General features: G+C 34.8%; 2 protein-coding genes across 2 annotated transcripts; one reads left to right on the top strand and one right to left on the bottom strand.

The window, feature by feature from the left end:
• Positions 1 to 712: 712 nt before the first annotated feature.
• On the bottom strand, positions 713 to 9,377 carry LOC110466263 (alanine aminotransferase 2-like). The gene is made up of 3 exons (XM_021522662.1): positions 9,298 to 9,377; positions 6,308 to 7,857; positions 713 to 5,996 (listed from the first exon to the last, which is right to left on the bottom strand). Exon 2 carries the CDS (start codon positions 7,792 to 7,794, stop codon positions 6,316 to 6,318), a length of 1,479 nt encoding a protein of 492 aa, XP_021378337.1. The 5' UTR covers positions 7,795 to 7,857; positions 9,298 to 9,377; the 3' UTR covers positions 713 to 5,996; positions 6,308 to 6,315.
• Positions 9,378 to 9,442: 65 nt separating this feature from the next.
• Positions 9,443 to 17,492, top strand: LOC110466264 (BTB/POZ domain-containing protein 6-like). Its single transcript, XM_021522664.1, has 3 exons — positions 9,443 to 9,497; positions 12,661 to 12,927; positions 13,621 to 17,492. The coding sequence occupies exons 2-3, from the start codon at positions 12,671 to 12,673 to the stop codon at positions 14,729 to 14,731; spliced, it is 1,368 nt and encodes a 455-aa protein (XP_021378339.1). The 5' UTR covers positions 9,443 to 9,497; positions 12,661 to 12,670; the 3' UTR covers positions 14,732 to 17,492.
• The last annotated feature ends 1,723 nt before the right edge of the window (positions 17,493 to 19,215 follow it).

Genomic DNA, 19,215 nt, shown 5'->3' with positions numbered 1-19,215 from the left:
TACAGTACTTATAGTTAAAAAACAGAGAATCAAAAATTGTCCGTTATACAGTACTTACAGCTTTAAAACAGAGAATCAAAAATTGGTTTGTAGAAAAACACATAACTTTTTACATCATTTCTTGCATTGAATCAAATATATCATCTTTTCTTCACAAGTAATAGGATAGTTATACGTCGAAGGCAATTAGTGGTACATTCAACTCAAACAGGCTTTATAATCTGACCTCGTTGAATCAAGTGTCATGTTGTTGAACTCCATTAAAGGACTTTATAGTCTGACCTCGTTGAATCAAGTGTCATGTTGTTGAACTCCATTAAAAGAGACTTTATAGTCTGACCTCGTTGACTTGGACGTTACACTGTATCAGTCCACTCACTCATATCACTGTGCTGTATTTCTCACGTGTGTCAGTTAAGATACCGTGACCTGGTAACAGTTCAACCCTTGGCACCCTAATGCAAAGGCATACGTGTATACAAAGAAAACAATCCAATGGAATACAACGAAGTTTACATGCTAAAATCCTCTGCTAAAACTAAAGCTGTGCATAAAAAAGTTACATAGTGCATTATAGCATTAAAACTTAACTAATACAAGTTTCATAATTGTTGTAAAATAAATAAAGTTTATATTTCATATAACTAGACTAATACTAACATCATGTATGTGTTAATGTTAAAAACACATTCGACACCCAAAACCTTATTACTTTCACTTTGCTTTTACTTCTAAAAGGTTTTGTTTGGAGTAGAGTTTCTTGCAATCTGACTGTAAATGAATAATTACAGCTGTAAATAATTAAAGGAATATTTGTACTAGAAGGGAATTGCATTTTTACGTAATACTGGTTTACTTGTCAATAAAATAAGCCTGCAAATTCCCTTTAATTATACGTAACTTTTTTAATGAAATAAACTATTTTCGGAAGTAATTAAATTAAGTATTTTGAGATCGTTACCGGTTTAAAATGTTTCGTAATAAATTAATAATCAATCTGGACCAGAGCCTGTATTTATGAAACCGTTTTCATGCTCAAATTCTGTACTCAAGCCCAATCTCTTCTGCCGTTGTTACACAAAACAAATCCACTTTTTTTAATGATGTGGAAGAATTTTAGAGAGACTTGAAGCTGGATACCGGGGTTTTTAAATTTACATTTAAACTTTGGCCGTGTCACACTATTTAAGCGAGTTGCAAGAAAGTTGGTTAGAGCACAGAATCAATGCTTAACATGAGTAAGGGCCCTGGTCTTAATTTCCAATAAATGAAACAAGGTGAAAATTACAGATAGGCAGGACAACGTTTTGTGTGTAAGAATACTGACCACATGGCACATACAAAGATGTCCTTATAGTTAGCAAACAAAATGTGAACAAAATACAGCAACAGGTATCATTTTACAGGGTATTTTCATACATCTGACTAGTATGTATTGTCAAACGAAAAGTGTTTATACTAAACGAAACATGTTAAAAACTAAACTAAAAGTTTACATTTACACTAAACGCCTAAAAACTAACAAATAACTGCATTAAATATGCAGCCATAACAACAGTTAAGAAAACTACTTTACATGGGAATGGACTTAATAAACTTAATAACATGCTGCAATAATGAAATACTGACAGTTAACAATAAAACATGTTTTTTTTATAACTATCACAGTGTAAAGTAGTACTGACTCGATCTTATGATGACTATATGTAGTAAATAGCACTGATCAATAATACCATTCTTATAAAGTTGTCAAAGATTGCTACACCCAGTAAATAACATTACATAATGTTAAATATCGAACATCTATGATCCTTCAACATGGGTATATATATAATCACATCCTTAAACTCATTCACCCTTGAAGACACATTTGAACTCTTCCAATTCAAAGGTTGGAATAGTTCATTATGAAATTTCAGGGGTGAATGAGGACTTTATAGTACTGGTAAAGGTTGAAATTAGTCCCAACAATTATTTGTTCCCAAATTGTATTACAAAATACAGTAATTTGAAAACAATAGCATTACAAAAATAGTACTGATGTATGTTTTAAGTCAAATTTCGTAAACTTTTCACTCTTTTTGACCTTTCAAACACATATAGCACAGCCTTTGTCTGAATTGTTTACATATCCTGTTATAACACGTGTGTGCTGGGCTTTTTTTATCTTGAGGTCTTTGTTTTTTAACACTGAAGCAGGAAAATAATACCGTAAGAAATTGGCCCTGAAATCATTTAAAAGGCTACATTAACATAACAATGGTGACATTGACTGAATAATTACACATAGGTTTGAAAATTTGTAAAGAAATCATAAATGTTTATATTTAATAATACTAAGATTGCAAGCCCTCTCAAACGTCTTTTGATTTGAGGAAAAATTGGAGCTAAGAAAGGACAGTTATCACATACAGTTCTTTATCATTACAACAATAGATCATGATTACCTACTCGGTATGGTTGAAAACACACAATCCACTATTTGTGGGAGTCAAATATAGCATAGTACTTGTAATAAACAAAAGCAAAGGTAAACCTGTAATTCGATTTCTACAGTTACCAAAGTTTCACAATGTTAATACTGTTTACCGGAAAATGTTTTACTCTGATGAATTTTTGTCCTTTGACAGTAATAATGCTTTTTTGCCCATTTTCAAATTGGCTCTTCACATTTAATTACATGGGTTTTTTTTACAAATGTTGGCTGTAAGGAAATAAATTCGTCCTCTTTAAGGAGGGGAAAACAAGGCTAAAAATAAAATGCAAGGGAAATTTCTTGGTATACAGTAATATGCCCTACAGCTCCCGGAACTGTCAGTTGGGCACCTGCATTGATTAGCTACAAAACAATGGTAACTGTAACACACACAGGAACAATATCATTGTAAAACTCCTTTTAAGATGACTTGGGATATACTAATTTGTGTCTGTGATTAATTTTGTTTTGTATGCAACTCAAATTCGTTGTTATTTGGGGCTACCTTAGGGGAAACTTTAATAGCGTAAAATAGATCTAGGAAAACACTGTGTTCACTGCCCTGATGACATCAGTGTGGACCTCTTAATAAACAAAATATAGAGCAAAATACTTATATCAAAAAGAACCTTTACATTGACTATATGATCATTTTCATGATTTAGTATACAACCTAAGCCCTACGTACATACGTTATCCATCTGTTTAAAAACAAGATATATATTTAGAAAATCCCCTTTTCTGTTTAATGGAAAATGTATATATACACTAGACTTGTATGTCTTTTCGAAATTATTCCACCATGTAGACAATATTTATTCAACAACATGAATATAATACAGATGGCATTTAACCCAAACCTATAAAACCAGGTTACAGTGGCAGGTCTGTATACAACTCAGGTAGATATATACACATATAATGTGTAATCTAATCAGTATAGGCCCTGGTACCGGTACAGTACTCAATCTGTATAAAACTCTTCAGTAATTATATCTAAATTCTAAAGAAATCCACATATGTGTAACATAATCTATGTCTATAATATACAAACATGTAGGACAGAACAGGTTATCCCTTACTAACATTACCATGACAAAGCTTATACATGTATGTAGTACAACATCACATTAGGAACATAGAAATGTTGAGGTAACCAGCAAACTCATATAGAATATGGCGTAAACAAAATTCCTCACTGTCCCTAAAATCTCAAATCACTAATCCTGTTTTGGTCGATAGAAAATGCTTTAATCACTTTTGGCAATTCAAATGTGACAAACTCTTTGATAACAAAAATTGCACCAGTTGGTAAAAAATGCTCAATCAATCAATCTCTTATAATATTTGGTCAATAATATTTGTAATGGTCTATAACATATCTACTTAGAGTCTCTTTTATCTCTACAATATTAAATGAGATAATAAAAGGTTTTTGAATGTAGATATTGTTTTTTAAAAAAAAGCCTTAAAAACTTCATAATTTCATAATTTAAAAAATAGGCAGTACATGGTAGATTTGCATTGACATATATATGGGTGAATACGAGGATTAGTCGCATCAAAATCTAAAAGATAAGGAAGGGTAAAAAAAGGTTTTGACTTGAAAGTTTTAAAAAAAATCCTTAAGCAAGCAGCCAATTCTGGTTTTGTTTAGTCTCAACCTGGGTCCACTTAATTGACATTTATATAATTGTCATTAATAAAAATCATAAATGTAAAAAATGCCTTGATGATGAACACATATATATGTTACCTGTAAGTTAATAAAAATAGCATCAGTTGTCAAAACTGAATGCTTATTATGATCGTTGTACCTCAGTCTCTACAGCAGCAGTAAGTACAATTACTAAATGTTCGTGTGTTCCAATTCACATATAAGTATCAGTAGCTTATTCAAGTTTCAATTTTGCAAATCACTATTAGAGTAAAGAATAATATGTTATTGTATCGACTGATTGTGTTATGGCTTCACTTTCTAATCATTATCCTAATGTCAGTTAGTTAATTTAATCAATTACGTGTACATACATTGTACTCACCGAAAACAAGAACGATTCGACATCAATATTTTCTGCTTAACATTTTCAACATTAATCCCTAAAATACATTACTTTCTGGAGGTAATTTGATTGGTAAACTGTACTGTACTGTGCTGTTATTGGACCTGATATCATCATGATAAGTAAAAACAATGTGGTCCTAATTAATATAGGCACTCCTGGCAAGGAAATAAGGCATGCCCTTTTCTGTATACTGAGGACTGTAAACCATAGGGGAGACTATAAAGGTTTAGTCCAGTCCACTGTGGTCATGTAATATTAATGTTTTAGGTACAGCATAATGCTATGCCAAACCCTGGGATATTTAGTAATGCCTAGGTGTCAGCCTCTGAAACCTCCAATGAGGGAGATCTCCCTCATTCCACATTTCCAATGAGGAAGAAAGTGCGTGGAACACGACTGAAACTACTTTGCTCAAGTTATCTCCACCTTTTTATATATTGGAATCAAACCAAAAAGCATTCATTTGATTCAAACACACCTGTTATGATCATTACATACACCCTGCAGTAACTAGGAGATCATTTGATCACCACAGGTTGTAGATTTTGAGGTTGTGTGAGTTTGGACTTGAATGAAGGAGTTTTGGGGGGAGATTGGTAAATTTTGGTCAAAATGAGGGAGTCTCCCATCCAATGAGACAGGGTTGACAACTATGGCAATGTATATACAAAACAATATATATCTGTGATCCATGATGCCAAACTTTGCGATAGTTAACAATGCACATCATGTACATTACTGTTAAAGCTCCAGTAAAAACAGATATATTCTAAAATGTCAAACCATGGGATAGTTGACGTATACATACATGCAGTGTTTCAGGTACAACATTCAATGTATAAAAGACTTGCCGACACTCTTTTGGTTTATGTTGGATTTTTTTGCTGAAATGTCAGTGCATGTACCAATTATTCTGTTTCATTTCGTAAAACAGTGGTGTCATGGAAACTTCTTAAATAATGAAATAACAAGAATGTTGAATCTTCAATTATATCATACAGGTGGTTACTCTTAAGAAATTAAAAATATCTTTGGAAATGGGCCAATATAACACAAGCTCTGATTATATATTACTCTGTTGTTTTTAAATCCAGAACATTTCCATTAAAATGAGAACATTTTCATTTATAGAGCAAATCTGGGACTACACAAGTTTCGGGGATAATAAAACAGTAATATTCATTAAGTTTTTGGTTCCTGCACTTGCTCTAGGGACAGAAAATTACTTTTTCAGACAATGATTTCAAGAAAAGACGGTCAGTAAGCACTGAATGTTTAACTCACAAAATAAAATATGATTTATAAACCAAAATAAAACCTTCAAGACCTTATGATGTCGTTTTCGGCCTTTTTCGATGATGACCAGGCACAAGCTCCGCTGTCCCATCACAGTTTGACATTTCTCAACTATGTCAGGTTTCTTGATGATGGATCCAGTCATTGTTGGAACTCTCCTAAAAAATACAGGAAAAAATTGTTGTAAAATTAATTATATATCAGACATTTAAAATTTGTATTTATCGCTAATTCCATGTGGTAAGGATCGACACACATTAAATAACACCGAGCGGATCTGTGATTGGATTATATGTTCCCATTGTTTTGTACATGTAATGTGACAATTTCATAGCATCACTGCCAACTTCTAGCAATGTGACATCACAAATAAGAAAGGCTTGGAGTTGAAAAGTTGACATTTTAGATGTAAGNCCCCCCCCCAACCATTGCTTAAATTTGAATATTGAGTTTACATTGATATTCTCACCTTAAACTTTACTGATACTTTTTGATGAATTTTGTATGAAACTCCTTAAAAAGACCAAGCACATCCTTAATTTCTCCCTCTGGTGGCAAGATGGTCATGCGGAGGTGATAGGTGCCTTCCTTTTCACCGAAACCACTTCCTGGCACTGTACAGATACCCGTCTCCTCTAGGAGCTGGAAACAGTAGAAGGAGTCCGGAGTCTGGCCTCTGCGTTTGGCCTCCTCAACAGCTTTGTCAGGGAGGAAAATCCTAGGGAAGGAGTACATTGCTCCCTGGACCTCATTGCATTTGATTCCTTCAATAGAGTTGAACAAATCTGTGACCATCCTGGCTTTTCTAGCAAGACCTGCTAAAACTTCTTCCTTCTCTTTGGCATAGAGAGCTCCAGATGGCTCATCTAAAGTCGGGAAATTACTAACAACGCTCATCACAGCCTGGCCTAGAATAGGTGGACAAAGTTTGGCAGAAATGGATTTCAGGAGGCAAGCTTTCACATCGGGTAACATGTTGATCACTTCAAAGTAGCCACCTCTGAAGCCACACTCACCCAGATATCCCTTGGAGGCAGACATGAAGGATGCCAGCTCCACTTTGTTGTATAGCGGCCCCATCTCTGTCAACACTTTCTTAAAGGAGAAGAACGCTGATCCCTTGGCATAGATGTTATGCTGGTAGACTTCATCGGCAAGTATCATCAGATGGTTATCCGAAGCAAATCGTATGACGTCCTGAATATTTTCTTTGGTCAATACCTGGCCCGTGGGATTTCCAGGGTTAATGACACAGATGGCACGAGGTACACACTCACCCCTGCAGGAATTCAGAGCCCTTTTCAGTTCATCAAGGTCAAGCGACCAGTTGTTTTCTTCATTCAGATAGTAACGTATTTGGAAAGCATTGTACTCGGTCAGTGTTGCCGAGTACAGAGGATACTGCGGTACTGGAATCATGATACCAGCACGTTCTTTACCATCTTTTCCAGTCATCAACATCGACAAAATAGTTTTGATACCATCGCTGGCTCCAGTGCAAAGAATCACATCCTCCGCTTTACTAGGGATGCCATCCCGTTTGCTAATGTAGTTTGCAATGTCCTCCCGGATAGGATCTACACCAGCACTGGCACTGTAAGACCCCACACTTCCACCGCGACATCCTCCGAGGATTCTACGGGCACGGCTTTTAGCATCTTTTGGAAACTCTGAAGACTCAAGCAATGGAGGATAAGAACAGAGAGCAATGACTTGGCGTAAAAACGTGTTTGGACTCTGACCAGTAGCGTGGCAGTCACCAATGTTAGCCTTCATCACCTTAGTGAATGGTTTCTTGGTACCATTTTTCAGTTCTTTCTCTATCTCTGTTGCCCTGACAACGATTGGGCCTCTCACGGCATACTGCATCTCGCGGACGCGTGGATTGACTGTGTCCATAGTGAGGACCGGTAAATGGTGACCGTTGGTCCCATTGACTTCACTGTCACCCTGCATGTTCCAACTTTATATAACACTGACAATTATTGATGAGATATCTGCTGGGAATTTTGTCCTTTTCTGAAATTATATAAGGCAAAAGGAGCTAATTACAATATCTATTTAACAAAAAGTAGTGCAGGGATAATCCTGGAGGGGGCCATGGGGCCATTGACCCCTTCCTGTTCCAATTTTCTTTTAATTTTACATAGAATGGCCCCTCCTAATTTTGATAGTGACTAAAAATTGCTGAAAATGGCCCATTGCTCTCAAATTCCAGTATTTTCCCTTTGTTGTCTTCAAAGGACAGGTATCAGCCTAGCAATTGGTCAGGTTATTTTACCTGAGACCAATCAAACACCTGTCTTTGTGCCTTCAATTTTGCTATGACATGTTTCAGGGGTGCAAAGAGCGAAAGTGAGCGTAACCCCTGGAGTACCAAGGATGAAGTCATGTATTTGAACAAGTTTGTTAGTCTTAGCACTTCATTTTTACATGTGTGACTTGTAACCTTGAACCTTGGGTTAGGATTTAGGGGTTCTTTTTAGGGTCAAGTTAATTATAAATGAACAGGTTATGATTTAGGGTCTGGGTTAAACGTTAGTTTTATAAGGTAAGTTCTTTTTAATGGTTTATTATGAGCCAAATTTTAGTTTTAGGTTTTCTGAGCTAAGCCTTAGTTGTTTTTCCAACTTATTTAAGATTGGGAAACATTTTTCAGGTGATGGTAGCTTTTGAGGCTATATGGTGACAGGGATAGTATAATAGAGCTGATGGTGCTTAGTGGTGGCAAATGAACTTATAAATTTTGGGCAATATTGAGAAAAAAAAACAATGGGGCAAATAATATTATTATAATTTTACTATATTTGCAATTACCTGCACAATTTATATCTTTACCAATGACTAACTGCTTCCAAACAGATTAACTATTGGGAAGATCTAACTAAGTATGAACTTAAATGCCACAGAAGAGACTTTTTACGTAAAACATTAAACATCTGTTGTAATTAATGTGTTATTTAATTGTTGAGTCCAATGAAGACTAGATAATTGGCTAATCTTGTACTGGAAGTGAACTGATAGAGAGAACACATCGTCCTTCACTGAACTGAACACACAAATTAATGTGAATTTAATAGAATAGTCTATATTGTCACATTATCTGATTGACGACACCAATGCCGAGCCTAAAAAGGCTAAAATCGTCTCGTGTGGGAAATTAAAAGTAATCGGAGGAGTTGTACTATAAATGATCTTGGTATATATCAGTAGTAGTAACCGAGAATGTCATTGTCATTTCTGCTAGGCAGCATGGCCAATATACGTACTAGAACAGGATAAAGCTGACATAACGAACCATGTCAGGCATGTGATTCGTGATCAGCTGGTTACATTATCAATCTCTGATGACATGGATGCAGACATGCGTGTTCATAACGAAGTGTTGACCTTTGAAAAAGGTAAAGCCACATTATTAAATATATTAAACAGTTTGTACATAACTCGTGTATAACCTACCGTGTCAGTTTGCAGTTTTCCTTCTTATCTGTTGGGTCAAGGTCTCGGGCTCATAATATCAACGTATTTCTTCATTTTCCCGCAATAGAAACATCCGAGAGGTTCCGATATTCCGCTAATTTGACAGTTTTTCAATTGAGAGTTACTTCCCTTGCCCAGCAGGTGAGTGGCGGCCCCATCGAAGACACAAATCAGGCTAGGTAGATATAGATTTTTTTGGTAGCTTTCTGTTCGTGTTAAACAATGAATTTACATTTCAGGAAAGTGTTTCTTCAGCAATTCTTATTTTGATAACTACAGTACGCCACAGGCTCTTGAATATGACACCAAAAGTATAACCTTGCAATGTAAATAAAATAATATCATATTGTTGTTGTTGAACGTTGATCGGAAGCTTGTGAAGACGTCTAAATATCATCTTCTGACTTGATACGTTGCTAGCAGACTAGCCTGCCATCAACGGACTGCGGTTGCGTTGGGATTAAAACTATTTACTGCAGTGTATCAAGCTTTTACACTATATTTTATTGTGAATACTTTTTTATTATAATAATAATTTATGTATGATTTAAAATATTTATATATATATATACCCTCAGCATATTATAGGTATCTTTTTTGTATTACTTATATTTTATTTATTAATGACAGAACTTCAGGCTCCTGTGGTTAACTTTGACTTGAACTCGTTAAGTGTTTTTGACGACACAGTTTCCTCGGGTAGACTGTTCCAGACCTTGATCACTCGGTTACTAAAGACATTCTTACTAGTGTAAAGCCTGAAAGGTTTCTTGAATATTTGTTTAGAGTGCCCTCTAGTGATACTAAGTGATGTAGGACAAAACATCAGCCCGTAGTCTAACTGGTCGATCCCGTTCAATAAATTTATACAACTCAACCACATCTGCCCACTCACGCCTGTATTCCAGAGATCATGTAGACCTAATGTTCTTAGGCGTTCATGGTAGGGCATATTCTGTATTTCTAGTACTCTTTTAGTGGCTCTTCGTTGGACATTTTCGATAGCTATTTTGTCCTTGTTTAGGTATGGTGACCAGACTTGCATAGCGTACGTATTCCAGATGTGGACGCCCCCGATAAGGGACTTGTATGTAGGGTTGTAAAAAGAGCTATGTCCATAAAAATGAAAGTTTGAAACAGCTACCTAACATTTGGTTAGCTTTCGACACTGCCGCATTGACTTGGGTTGAGAATTTTCGGGTGTTGTCAAAGTGAACTCCAAGATCCTTTGCTGTGGCTACTTTCTCTATTTCGGTTGTTTGTCCATCTTGCGTCAAATAGTATTTTGATGATTTGGGGTTGTTACTAATCTCCATATGTACGCACTTCTTGGTGTTTAGCTTCATGTGCTAGCTGCCGGTCCAGTTACTTATTTTGTTGATGTTTATTTGGAGTTGTTGTCTTTCTAATTCTGTTCTAGTTTTTCAATCGAGTTTGGTATCGTCCGCAAATAATTTGGTTATACAGCTGAGAAGTTCAGGCATTTCATTGACGACAAGATCAAGAATAGTATCGGGCCAAGGACACTTCCCTGGGGAACTCCACTTGTGACTGAAAGAAATTGAGGATTTTGCTCCGTTGATTGTAACTCGTTGGGTCATGTCTTTTAGAAACTCAGTAGTCCAAGCCAAAATTTTAGAATATTTATATAGTTTGTATAATAGCAAACGGTGTGACACTTTGTCAAAAGCTTTGCTGAAGAATAATGTAATTGAAGACTGCAGGTAAAATTTTGTCAATATTATATTATATTACCTATCTCCAAATGAATTGAACTGAATTGAACCTAGGTACAAATACAACATATCCTCAATTGAATTGAACCTATGTATAGATCTAGCTACATCCAATAGATGTCAAAATGTCTAAGTTTGGTGTTAGGTCCAGAGGAAACTTGGGCTATCTCCAATTGAATTGAATCTATTTTTAATTAAATTGTACCTATCTTCAATTATTTGAAGATAGGTTCAATTAATTGAATAGAATATGGAACACCAAATTAACATATATATACATATAATATATTCAAATAATTAAAGATACTCAGGTTCAATTCAATTGAAGATAGGTTTAATTCGTCATATATGATTTTTAACCTATCTATAATTGAATTGAACCTATATTCAATTGAATTACACCTATGACTTCAATTGAATTGTACCTATTGTACCATTATTTAAAGATATGTGCAATTATTTAAATATAAGCTAATTTGGTGTTCCACTGATATGACAGCACACATAAACATATCAGTATAGCATAATTTGTATAGAGACCAAGGGTGCCTAGGCCTAACATATTCTACTGCAATTTTGAATTATAGACTAATAGAGGTGATTGAATATAATCGGGTTTGGAATTCAGTCATGTTTGAATGCAATTCATGATGACATCTTTCATTACTTTCACTTAAATTTCCTATGAACAACTGAAAGAAAAACAGGGGAAGGCTGCATATATGAGACAATCAGGAAAATGTCTAGGGAAAGCCCAACCTCATGAACCTCAGACAAATTACAAGGAACAATGTTAATGTCTTCATATACCTCAGTTCTTGTAGGTGGAAATATCGTCTGACTTTTGACAATGCACTGAAACTTTAACACAACTTCTCGAGTCACAAGAAACATCAGTTGAACTTGAAAACTTTTCTGTACATTAATATTGTAAAAAACAAAACAATCACCAAGGTGCAACATGATAAACCATACACCACACAATGTAATCTGACGATCTGTCACCACAGTTAAATCATGAACAGGTGATGAGTGAATATATTTATAGTACATAATTGCATGACAACGTATTTATAACCCCTCCTCCACATCGGGTAATTTTCCTTTAGCTCGGCAGTAGAGTCTGACTAGAAATTTTGGGATCACGTTTTTGATTCCCATCCTCAATACCCAAAGGGTTATGCTCACTTTTGCTCTCTGCACGCATGGAATATATAATGACAAAATTGAAAGATCAGTGTGCACCACCCTGTAGATGAGAAAGGAAGACGGGTTTGATCCTTATGTCGCAAAAGGGTAAAATTAAAATTGACTAGCCTTTGAAGTCTGGAGTCGCTCCTCTGTACTCTTCAAAGGACATGTATAAGCCTAGTGATTGGTCAGGTTATTTTACCTGACACCAATCAAATAGCTAGCCATGTGCCTTCAATTTTGCTATAACATATTCCAGTGGTGCATGCAGAGAGCGAAAGTCAGCATATACGTAACCCCTGGGGTATCGAGGATGTTGATGCCCAGCAAACGTGTGAGCTTTTAACTACTTCCATCCTATTACAATTGGACATCATTTTTAATGAGAATTGATGCTTTATCCTTTCTGTTTTAGACCCTGAGCGATGGCGGGGGTTACTGTAGAAGATTGGCAGTCAAACAAGAGTACACTGGCCTGTAACCGATACATGTTGACAAATCAGATTGCTTGTGATGTACACTTCCTTGTCGGAGAGGATCGTGTACGCATTCCTGTTCACAAGTATGTCCTGATCAGTAGGAGCTGTGTGTTCTACTCTATGTTCTGTGGACCACTTGCTGAGACAAGCTCTGATATTGCTCTGCCTGATATAGAACCAGAGATATTCAGAGCTCTTTTAATGTAAGTTTGAGAATTAATGAAGTTTGAGAATTAATTTAATGGAAAAAAATTCTAAAGATTCTGCATCATTTTAAAATTATTAAAAAATGTTACCTGTTCTTATTTAGTGTGACTTATTGCATGTACATTTATGATATTAACAGAAAACTCATAAAAATTCTTGATTATGTGTTAATTTCATCCCATATATTGTTTGGTATCCTATGTATGAATAATTGTGAATAGTTAATCTTGATCATTACCATGATATTTATTTATAATAATAGTAATATACAACATTTATATAGCGCCCTATATATAATTTGTAAAATTACTCTAAAGCACTTTACAACATAGTATTAGTTATAATTGTGAAACAAAATCAAAGGCTTACAATCACTTATATACACTCATGCTTTTACTGTTCTGCTGTTCAAATGATTGATCAGGTTTGTGGAAATTACAAAAATCTTTCATCTAGCACTTTTAAAACTACCAAAACTAATCGAATGAATAAAATGTACTTAAGTGTTTAAAAATCAATATCTGAAAGATAGCAAAAGAAAATAAACACTAAATATAAGTTTTTTAAATACTGTACCCGGTCATTCCAAATTATACTGGTTCTTAAAATTCTAGGTAAAGTCTCAAATACATTTTGAGGATTTAAACTTTACAAATTCCTATTTTTTGCTTGTGTTTTTGTTTTCTTAGGTTTCTGTACTGTGAGGAATTAGACATACAGCCATATATGGTCTTACCTCTGTTGTATGCAGCCAAGAAATACTCCATCCAATCCCTAGTTAGAAAATGTATACAATATCTAGAGCTAGATCAGTCATCAGAGAATATATGTGCCATCCTGGAGCAGGCTCACATGTACGACGAGAAGGACCTGGAAAGGAAGTGTATGGACTACATTTGTAGTCATGCCAAGGATGTCATACAGTCAGAGGACTTCCTGGAACTCAGTCCCACCTCTCTGATGTGTATCCTCATATCTGACGAGATACAGGTAGATGAAAAGACTGTTCTTAATTGTGCTGAGAAGTGGGCAACTAGGGAATGTGAGAGAAAGGACTGGGAGGTGTCCCCAGCCAACATAAGAAAGGCCCTGGGACCCCTCCTGTACCAGATCAGATTTCCTCTGTTAGGAGAGAAATACTTCACCGACATAGTCGCTGACATGGAAATCTTAAACGATACAGAAAAAGTGGAATTGTTCAAATTCTTTTATAAGACTGGATCAAAGGTTGAAACTTTTCTCACACGTAACAGATTTGTAAATAACACTTCTTCAGGCAGTGATTCGTTCCATAGTGACTCGGACACACGTCCGATACAGACCTGTATGAGGTATCGGACGGTGTACGAGGATGGGTCTTGGTATTGTGGTGGGGAGCCTGACGCTGTCGCTTTCACATGTAACAGAACAATACAGTTAAACGGTGTACTGGTTTATGGATCTTATATTGGTGAAGGTGTGTACGATGTCACCTGTTCAGTGTATGACAATACTGAGAAGGAGATTGTGTCACGTCGAACTTCACTAAAGACGAGTGAAAGTCAACACACATATCCCGTCCTGTTGGAGGTCCCCATTGAAATACCCAAGGGCAAAAAACATATTCTGGTTGTTAAACTCATCAGTTCCGAGGGACTTGACACTTACCAGGGAAAGAATGGCATGTCGTCGGTGTCTGTGGGTTCTGTACAATTCAGCTTCATTAAGTCGAAATACAGCAGGAATGGAACGGATGTAAAGATTGGACAAATTCCTGGCCTCTTGTTCACATGTAACGAGGAAGATGTTGAAGAATTTTGAGAAGCAAAGCATTTCCTAGAGCTGCAGCATGTACACAACACTAAAATAATGCTGCTGTCTATTCCGATTGATGTGTGTTCATTATCTACAAACTGGCTTTCATTGTGGCTGATCATGAATAATTTCAGCTTTAGATTTCACATTCATATTCTTTTCTGATTGATGTTTGTTTATGATCTACAACAGGGCTCATCAATAAGAGTAGCCCGATTGTCAGACCAGTAAAACCTCCAGCAGAGATCAAGTGGTCCAAAAAACTGCAAGCCCAATTGACCTGTCAAAATTTATTGTTACTTAACATGATGAGTACCAGTAATATTGGGTTAGTTGAATTTGAGCAAGGAGTAGTAAAATAGGAATATACTAGCCCAACTGAATGGGTTTTTTTAAAAATTAATTTCCTATCGCTACAACCTTGTTTTCATTGTGGCTGATCATGGGTAATTTCAGTTTTAGATTTCTCATCCGTTTGATATTTAGTGAAGTAAACACAAGTCATGATTCTTTAGGCTTTCATTATATATAATCTTCCCCTGGAAATTTATTAATCAAAAGTATTAATTTTATTTTATAACAACTTGTTAATTATCGGTATGTTTCTTTTTCATGACTTGAATATAATTAATGGAATCATATTTCTGCTTTTAGCATAAAATTTTGATTCTACATAATCAAATATTTTTCTAAACTTTCTAAGTGACTAGCTAGAGAACCCATTAGATAGCTATCTGTTATTCAAATGTTGTCTTTATGGAAAAGTATTGAAATATTTGATGTATAGGCTTAAAATTAAATGACTCTGGATTCCTGTTAATAACAGCTTATATTAATGAAAGCCCAATAGAATGTACATTATTAATGATTTTTGGTTGGTTTTAGTTTTTAAGTATTGAAGAACATTTGATATCTTGTCAATTTACCAATACATGTACTACATGAACCTTGGTACATAACGCCATCAACATAGAGGGTACATGTGTTTTAGCTGGTTCTGGTTGGCCAAAATCATTTTTGATTACGATGGCAAATGAAAAAAAATAAATACCACTAAATGACAGATGTCTCGTTGAATTGAATCTGAAGCCAACTTTCAGAATTAATTGGTAAGTGTTTACCTATATCAAATGTAAAGTCATTTCAGATACACAATAGCAGATCTTTCGTGCTTCCTCTAGTAAAGTTCAAATTGTCAATGCAGAAAAATATAATTTAATAGCTGAGGCAGTGGAAACATGAGTGTTGACATGTTTTTTTTAGTCACTTATAACCATTGGTTGGTTCCCTCATCCCTTGCTTGGATACCACCTGGCATGGTATGAAGTACAATTGTGATTGTGAGAAATAGGGAAATATTAAGTATTTAAAAATCCATCGAAATAAGCTCAGGATGAGTTGGGTTTTATTTATTGTCTCGCCGCTACAAAGTAACTGAAGCAAGACTAAGGTGTTGCTTTTCTGGCGACTGCTTCAACATTAAGTTTTTGCATTTAAGTTAGTTTCACTAAAAGTATATATATGTGCTAGACTAATCAAATTTGAACCATGCATGCTCATAGGTAGTACATCTCAACCCATGCATCAAATGCTGGATGCGGCCTACCTTTTATGGTCCATTGACTTTGTCAGCATGCCTATCAACATGAATTTTTGCCTTTATGTTAGTTTCAGAGCAACCAAACTTGACATGTGCATTAATGGTCAAAGCGCGATACAGGCGAAACATACATTTGGAAGATAAAAAAAAGAACTCATCTCGAACCCGTTGCAATTGACTTTTTTTGCTAAAAATATTTCTATTTGTATTGACTATAGAAATATAGTTACTTTTATTTACCTTGAACAAAATTTGAAAGTATATATATATATGATGTTAACTATAAAATCTTCTGATATTTGTTGAAACTGATGTTAAAATATATACATGATTATTGAAATTTACCTCTTGTCAAAATATAATGAATTAATTTAATTGAGTCTGCTTAAATTTCTATTGGCATTTTATTGTACAAGTTAGTTCTGATTTATTTATTCATATGACTCGCCTATGTACCTATAGTGACAGTCCGACAGCATTGATTATCATTAATGAACTTGTATGTAACCGGTGTAGCGGTAGTGTTGTAATGTTTATAGTGCAGATATATACAAATTTGGTGTCACATATGTACATATGTCTTCACCTTGCATAGAACATATGTTACCTGTATAAATTAGTTAACAGGAAAATGTATATGTAATTTGAAAAGTACAATATAATGAATTGCCTATCAGCAAAATTTATAATTATTCAAAACAGTATACAATTACACTTGAACAATAAAATTAAATAAAAGAGTTCATGGAGTAGTTTTTTAAAGGAGGTAAATTGTAAGAAACACAAAGAACTATCTCCAAAATGTATGATTAACGCTGGCGAAAGAGAATACATGTATATCAGTTGATGTACTTGAATAAAGAAATTATCTAAATCTATAATGTATCATTGAACTTTGGAAAGAAAATGTTTAGAAATATCTGAACAAATTTTGGAAAAAAAATATTATATTTAAGATATATATGTAAACATTTTGTATATTCTAACAAACATCAAATAGAATATTGTGTACTTCAAGCAATGTTAAAAGTATAATATATATATATGCATTTATTACTAATACTGCATACAACGTTTAGAATGGTTGTTTTCATGTAATGAAATATTTGTCCATTTTGAAAAAAGAAGTATTACATTGCTCATTTTTAGCCCACCATCAGATGATGGTGGGCTATTCAAATCACCCTGCGTCCGTGGTCCTTCTGTCGTCTGTCCTTAAACAATTATTGTCATCGCTATTTCTCAGGAAGTACCAGAGGGATCTTTCTCAAATTTTAAATGTAGGTTCCCTTTGGTCCCTTGTTGTGCATATTTACTTTTGAGACTGATCAGATAAACAAAATGGCCGACAGGCAGCCATCTTGGAATTTGAAAGTGAAGGTTTGTTTTCGCTATTCCTCAATAAGTGCTGAAGAGATCTTTCTCAATTTTGACATGTAGGTTCCTTAGTGTGTAGTTGTGCATGTTTAATTTTGAAACTAATCGGATAAACAAAATAGCCGACAGGCCACCATCTTGAATTGTGACATTAAAGGTTTCTAATCGCTATTTCTCCGGAAGTACCAGAGGGATCTTTCCCAAATTTGATATGTAGGTTTCCTTGGTCTGTTGTTGTTCATGTTTAATTTTGAGACTGATGAGATTAATAAAATGGCCGACATGCAGCCATCTTGGATATTGACAGTGAAGGTTTGTAATCGCTATTTCTCAATAAGAACTGGAGAGATCTTTCTCATTTGTAGTTGTGCATATTTTCTTAATAGACTGATCGGATAAGCTAGTGCTATTTCACAGGAAGTACTGGAGAATTCTTTTATCAAATTTGATATGTAGGTTCCCCTTAATCCTTAGTTGTGCATGTTTTATTTTGAGACTGATCATAAAAACAAAATGACTGAAGGTAGAACTTAACAGATCTTTCTCATATTGCAATGATCGGTTCTATTTCTTTCACATTAAGTACTGTACTAGTAAATATGTGAAATGACAAACTCACTTTGAAGGTTGTCTTTTATACACAGCAATATTAAGATTAGGTCAAAAGTTACCTCAAGGTGCATTTTCTGTTAACATGATTCGTTTAAACGAATAAGAGAAAAGAAGAGAAAAGATCAAACTGACAAAGAACTAATGAAGATGGTACAATGGTTGGCGACAAGATCCCTCTGGGATCTCTTGTAGTACAGTAGATTTCTCTTAATATCACTTCCCATTTGTCAGAGAAAAACATGATATTAACAGAACCATGACATCAACAGAATACATATTTTCTGATGTTTTTCAGCCCTCAAAACCGGAAGTGAACTTAGTCAAATGCCTAAGTGATGTGGCTATACGAAGAAGATTGATATTTTGTAACTAACCTTGTTCTTTACCCTAGTTGAAATATAGATATAAGTAAATAAGTAGAAATAAATATATTATTTGTATTTCATTTCAGTAAGCAGTTATACATTTCATATAGTTAGTAGCAAAATGACGATTAGTACGATTGTAATTAATATGATTGTTTACTGCAGTAGTGATGTAGGCATACATGTGTTTGGCTGGTATTCTGCCTCAAATTCAATTGTAAACATGAGACTTGGTAAATATTTACCTATATCTTGATATATATACTTTCTTTCGCTAGTAACATCTTTTTATAGGTTAATTTCCTTAGATATTTGCTGCAAGTGTGTAATCGAAGATAGTACACATGTTATAATTAGTTGAAAGAATACATCACACTTGGCATTAGAAAAGTTTACAGATGTTAGACTGTCCTAGCTCCCCCAACCACAGGTGAATATCATGTTAACAAGTATGTAAGTCAACCTATTGTTTAACAGTCAGCCAGGTGTAACCTATTGTTTGACAGTCAGCCAGGTGTAAAAAATACCCTGTTAGG

This window comes from Mizuhopecten yessoensis, unplaced genomic scaffold, assembly GCF_002113885.1.
Source record: "Mizuhopecten yessoensis strain PY_sf001 unplaced genomic scaffold, ASM211388v2 scaffold11127, whole genome shotgun sequence".
Classification (NCBI taxonomy): domain Eukaryota; kingdom Metazoa; phylum Mollusca; class Bivalvia; order Pectinida; family Pectinidae; genus Mizuhopecten; species Mizuhopecten yessoensis.
Note: the sequence above shows the minus strand (reverse complement) of the source record. Positions and strands in the feature narration are given on the sequence as shown.